At 44.9% G+C, this 6,746-nt stretch overlaps 1 protein-coding gene across 1 annotated transcript; it reads right to left on the reverse strand.

Moving 5' to 3' along the window:
• Positions 1–208: 208 nt before the first annotated feature.
• On the reverse strand, positions 209–6,421 carry nherf4b (NHERF family PDZ scaffold protein 4b; the record flags this gene model as incomplete). The annotated part of the gene is made up of 8 exons (XM_079738162.1): positions 209–433; positions 845–1,156; positions 1,468–1,664; positions 2,207–2,411; positions 2,507–2,643; positions 4,281–4,488; positions 4,886–5,097; positions 6,400–6,421. 8 exons carry the CDS (start codon positions 6,419–6,421, stop codon positions 209–211), a joined length of 1,518 nt encoding a protein of 505 aa, XP_079594288.1.
• Between the last annotated feature and the right edge of the window lie 325 nt (positions 6,422–6,746).

A 6,746-nucleotide genomic window follows, 5' to 3' on the forward strand; every position in this document is an offset into this window, starting at 1 on the left:
GATATTTGTCTGATCATTGATTCATTATAATATATATGGTACAGTAATGGTTCCTTAGGTAGTTTTAGGGGCAGGCCTACACGTTGATTGATGCCTGTAGAATATCTCTCAAAGAAATGAATCTTCAGCATTCTCCTGTGAAGTAAAAATGACAACAACAATAAGTCACCACCATATAGTTGTTCAATGATGCTCAGAATATCATTTGTTACCTTACCTCAGAGTCCTGAGATTCCAATCCAGAGCATGTCTGATCCCGATCGTTGCTGTGGTGACTTTGATTCTTAACCACCAGGGAGAGATGTTTCCCTCCTGCCTTCACCAACATGAGCACATCTTCCAGGTATTTCCTCTCAACATTGTGTCCGTTGACCTCAACGACCACCTCACCTTCTACCAGTCCTGCTCTGTGGCCAGGGCCCCCCGGAGTCACCTACACACACACACACACACACACACACACACACACACACACACACACACACACACACACACACACACACACACACACACACGCACACACACACACACACATTATTAAACACTGAACGGTGTACCCAATATTACCATGTCCAAACTACGGCCCTCCACCACATTCTGGGTGGGCCCCGAAGCGATGTATGTTATTCATTGTATTCGGCCCTCTGGTTTATTTACACCTAAGGTGTGTTTTTCTTGAAATTCCCATTTTTGGGGGAATTTCAGTCCCATATTAAAGTCCACTACAGTCCCATATTATGCAGTCCACATATATTAACATCGGAACATTCACCAGGATACCAGAATACCATGGGAAAATACAAAAATAGGAAATGTTAAAGACAATATGTGTTATTTTTAGTACCTGGCTGACAACGGTCCCAGAAGTGTGTTGGACAGAGTCAAAGTCCAGGCCGAATCCCAGAGGTCCTTTTTCAATGACACAGTGTCTTTGAGCAGGCAGGCCATCCACCAGCTCCTCTGTGGTAGCACACAGGCTAGCTACAGAATCCTCTGAGGTAGCACACAGGCTAGCTACAGAATCCTCTAGGCTAGCACACAGGCTAGCTACAACCTGCTCTGGGGTCTCCTCTGTTACTGAAGGCAAAGGACTCTCCCTTTCCTGCTGTTCCCCACCAGCTTTGTCTCCACAGAAAATAACCGGAGATAAACCAAGCTGGGACATGGAATAAACGAAAGAGATTGTCAAACAACAACCGCAGCCTAAGTGTACACGGCTATGTGGTCACATACAGGATTTCCATAACGTTTCAATGCCAGGGGAAAACCAAGCAAGGGCCCCCCATCTACAAAACACCAAAACTAAAGACAGGCATGTCTCTGTTAGATGGCATGATTGGTTGCTTAAGCTTTTTTTAGTATGCATTATGAAAGGACCTTCTTTTTTTCTATTTGAATATTGTTGTATATTGTTGCATTTAATCGGCGGCTGCCCCTCCTAGAAGATCAGTGGTGTGGAGGCACTACCTTGCAGTAGAAGTCCAGCCCCTGGGCGGAGATGGTGGTGAGTGTGATCTGAGGACTGCTCTGTTTGACTCGCTCCACCACGACCTTGTGTGCTAGGGACTCCACCGACTCCCAGTCCACCTCCAGAAGCAGCTCCCCCTCCTGCATACCTGCCCTCTGTGCTGGGCTGCCGTCATGCACCTCCTGCACCACATGAACTGTAATGTGAGGAGAGCACTGTAAAAAACTGTCATCGCTCACATCACAACGAGTGGATAGTAGTAGTAGATCAATAATGAGTAACACTGTCAACAAGAACACCTGAATCCCTGACATAGCACATGTAAGCAGACCACAGGATAAACAAAAAATATAATAATTATAAGCAATTCAATTAAATACTTCAGAGTGCTAATTTCTATAATTATCAAAAACAATTCCATAATGAAACTAAAATACTCAATTGGGGACAATTGGGGTTGAGGAGCATCGTCGAACTATGGCTTTAATCGGATTAAACTGTGCATGTAAACGTACTGAGTGTGTGTGTGTGTGTGTGTGTGTGTTTGTCAGCATGCGTTAGTGTGTGTATGTCAGCATGTGTGCGCATTCATAAATGTTTGTGAGCGTGTGTGTTTGCGTTCATACTTATGTTTGCTTCCGTACGTTTGTGCATGGGAACGTGTGTTTTTCGTGTTTGCATGTGCGTGCGTGTGTTTGTGTGTGTGCTTTAATTATTTTGCCTGTCTAATTGGCCCACCTGTTCGTCCTGAGGAGGTTTTCCCCTCCTTCAGGAGGAAACCATAGCCATGGGGCCCCTGGGCCAGGGCCAGGCTCCTGGCTCGGTGGGGCAGGTTACAGGGAACCGCCATGGCCGGGAGGATGGGCCACTTCTGCTGGGTGTACTTCTTCTCAGTCTCGCTGTCCACCACCAGGACGGTGATGTGATCGCCACATTTCTTCACCTGCGGGTCCCGACACCATGCAGATTATCAGTTTGAATTGTGTGAACAAGAAAGACCAAACCGAGCATCCATTTCTTTGCAGGCGAGCATCTCACCATGCTGGTGAGGGCAGAGTGCGTGAGGCCGGACACCGCCGCACCGTTCATCCACACCAGGCGGTCTCCCCGGCGCACCCCTGCCCTCTCAGCGGCCCCCCCATGCACCAGGCCCACCGAGAAGTGGCCCTTCTCTCCTGCCGGTTGGGTGGGAAGGTAGATAGACATAGAAAGACATGCATAGAGTATGGTCTTCAATGTAGCTTTCTTCAGTTCCATACAATTTTACTAAACTAGAAGACACCTTGGGCCCTATCTTGCATCCGGCGCAATTGACTTTCTCACTGGCGCATGTGTCGTTGCTAGTTTGCAACTGGCGCAGAGCGTTCTTTTCCCTCCTGCGCCACTCGTCGGTAAATTAGGGAATGATCTTGCGCCCCAAGGGGCGGTTTGGTGAAAGGAGGAGGCGTGTTCTGGCGCAAACGTTCCCTGGTGCTATTTTGCAGTTTCAGAAATCACTTGTGCCACAAACCAGGAAATACCTGGTTTAAAGTCAGTGGCGCGTTGTTCAGATGCTATTTTAAGGGCGCATGCATAATGTTCCTTGTGCACCTCGCGCATACACTTTGCTTCTCTCATCTACCTAGCCACACATTCTTGGTAAATTATTTGGGAAAGAACAGCTGATACAGCGGTAATAAGTTGTATTTTTAAATCAATGCATCTGCAAACATCGTACAGCCAACACATATTGTCTTGACACAGACATCGTGTACATGCCCATAACTTTTAGGATTGATTAGTGTTTGATCGTGAGAAAACATTGTTTTACCACGAGTGAGTGTTAAAAAGAATGAATGAATGCGGGCGCGCGTGTGTGTATGTGTAAAAGAATGAATGAATGCGGGCGCGCGTGTGTGCGTCTATCTGTTTAAACACAAGCAAACTAAACACGTAACGCATAATACAGTCCATGCCAATGTATATAAACGGGGGGACACATGCATATTAGGAAAACAATTGACAACAAGTCGATAACGATAATGCATACAATACTGATAAGAAACGATGTTTATAATGTATTGCGTATATCATTAAATAGAACCACAGTTACCGCATATCATGTGTGTGTTAAGTTTTCTTTGCCGAAATTTATTTGAGGACTCAGTATTTCTGAAGTTGTGGAAGAAAATCTTATTCCATGTGTGAATTAGGCCATATTATTTGGCCATAAACTGAGCCATTTGAAGTTTGAAATTCCTGTGCATCTGTCTCATCTGAGACTGCAGACGCGCTGTCAAAATATCAACTCGTCAGATTCAAATGCGCTCATGGCTCTTAAAGGGGATGGGAGCTGGCACTCTCATTGGTTTATTGCATGTTACGCCCAAACCACACCTAAGGGGAATTAGGCTACTTCAGAACAACCCTTTCTAGATTTGCCCCGGGCGCAAGAGTCATTTTTGCGCCGGTAAAATAGCAACATCGTCATAGAACCGCCCACAAAGCTACTTGCGCTTGGCGCTTCTCACTTGCGTTTCAGACCGTTAAAATAGGGCCCTGTCTCTCAAAGCAACTGACAGGGATGCTTCTAATCAGATCATTATCTATCATTATCAGATCTTATAAGATCATTAAGAAGCAGGTTAAGGGGTAAGAGGGAACTGAAGTGTATAACTGGAGAGAGATAGGGGTTTGAACCCTGAACCCTTTGACTCTGAGTCACAGCTCCCTAACCCTATCATATACAAACAATCACTTGGATCAAAAGTACATGGGCAATTTTGGTTCTTGAATACATATAGATAGTTCTGATAGTTCTGAACAACCATACCTTCCACCGGGTTGAAGCTGACTCCCAGGCCAGAGTGAGAGTGGTTCCTGGTCACATGGCAGAGCCTGGGCGATTTGCAGCTCTTCATCTCATGTGACTTCACCAATTGCAGGAGGCCGTCCCCCTGGGCCTGGGCCCTCTCGTAGCCCTCCTGGTCCAGCACTAACACACACAGCTGGTTTCCGCTGATCCTGATCCTCCGGGCCATCTTGTGGATAAGATCAAAGAAGAGAAGATCAGAAATAAGATCTATTTGATTGAACCCAGACAGGAAATGTGGATCACAGGGCACAGGACATTTGGCCTACTACTAAGTAAAACAACATCATTTGTTTTGATTAGAATATGTTAAAAAATATATAGGCTGCATGAAAGAAATATTGATCAAAAAATATTAAATAAATACATAAAAATTAAATAAAAACATTTTCAGGAAATGCATGAATCAAGATTGAATTCAATTTCCCAATTATATTTGAAGGTTTGATTTTATTATATTGCAGAGCGCATTAGGAAAAACCATGCACACTTCCATGGGCTTCCACCCCTCCACGTCAAAGAGGGGTCTATTAGCGTCAGTGATGAGCGAGGTCCCTCTGACGCACCACGGCTTGAGACACGTCGTCCACGAAGTACCCGTTGACCTCCAGGACCCGGTCACCGTCCCGCAGGCCGCTGCGCTCCGCCACCCCGCGTGACGCCAGCTTCCGGACCAGGTGACCCCGGGAGCCCCTCTCCACGGTCAGGTTGAACCCGTACCTCTCGCCCTCGTCACGCCGGAGGAAGCAGAGCCGCGGCGTGGGCTTGGAAACATATTCTGGAAGAGGAAGGGGAGGGGAGATAGGTGGGCTTCATGTTTTCTTTAAATTTCATTTTAATTAAATTCAGATTCTTTGTTTGTCCCTCTTGGGTCCATTTGAACCTGCACACAACCTTGGGGTGCAGCTGCATGTAAGATACACAACTATTCTTGAAAACTTGTCTGGTGAACTTTTGATGGACAGACTTATTGTCCTATCAGGTTGCATGGCTGACCTATCGGACTTCCTGTTTTTTGGGCATTGGAAGCAGTTTAACTAGGCTCAGAGATGAATTACCAAAGAGGTAGGGGATGAGAGGGAACCCACAGTAGAAGAAGGGCTAAAGGGCAGCGATTTGTCAGACACAGACAGTGAAAACACATCTCAACCCAGGCGCCCTCAAAGAGAGAATAGGGGTATGCTTCTTGTGAGGTACAGAGATTATTATGTTTTGCGATAGAAGATCTTAAAGACGTTTCCAGATAAGACAAACTGAGACTTCAGTATTCTTGTTGTTATGTGAAAGTACATGTGCTAAACTGACATGTTGTTTTCTTGTGTTTCAGAGATGGGTACTCGGGAGATCTTGCTGGTTTGGCAGGCTTGAGCAGGGAGGACGTAATGCATACAAGTATTCTTACAAGTTTATATTCTGTTGTTTAATGAACTGTTGATGGACAGACGTATGTAGAGACCGTTGGGAAAAGGTGATACATTTGATGCTTTGAGGGGGGGAAACATTTGGACCAAAGGGCCAGGCGTCTAAAGGGGAGTTTTAGCTTCGTGGACTGTTTTGCACTTTACTGGCGGTTGATGATAATATAATATATGACAATAATGATTGCTTTAGCATCGGGGATTAGCACGTGGAAACAGAAGGGGTTCGTGTCTCAGAGATGGCAGTGGACTGAGGGCGAAGAAGAGGTACATGTTTCAAGCTGATTTACGTCAGTTAAGTGAGTGACGCTGTGCCCGTTTCGTGTAGACGATATAGGGGCACAGTGTCAAACGCTCACGCTACATAACAAGACATGCTACAAATCCCTGCATGAACTTTGCGCATGGGGCTTGATGACCTCACTTTTGGTTTGCTCCAGTTGCACATTTTACACACAGTGAATATAAATAAGGTTTAACGGCCTTCTGAGATTTTCCCACTGTGGAAGCAACCTGCACTATGTAACTTGCAGTTACATAGTGCAGGATTAGGCTTTATGTTGATGATCAAAAGGCATGGCCCTTTGTTTTGTGTATGTGTGTACATCATGTACTGGTGAAATGATTGATGGCAGTTAGGGGTCGTCGATGTGTAGGCCTACCTGATTCGTCTGTGTTGGCCATCGTTGGGTTGTTGATTCCTTCTTGGGATTAAGTTAATTTGCTGTATTGAAATGTAGATTTTTTTTTTAGTTCATTGTAGTTAAAAGTCATTAACCCAAGCAGTCCTACATTTTAACAAATATTTGTATTTCTTTGGAATTTTGGAAACTTTGGCATTTTGAGACAAAACAAATTAAACCACATCAGAAATATTTGCAGTATATTCTCAAGATCCTACATGTTGTTATCTGATATTTTATATTATATGAGGTAGGTAGAGGCAGTAACTTTACTATCATGTTCCTATGAAAGGTGTATCAAACAATCTTTTCTCTGTCACTTGTTC

The sequence above is a fragment of the Pollachius pollachius genome (genome assembly GCF_949987615.1).
Source record: "Pollachius pollachius genome assembly, chromosome: 6".
NCBI lineage: Eukaryota > Metazoa > Chordata > Actinopteri > Gadiformes > Gadidae > Pollachius > Pollachius pollachius.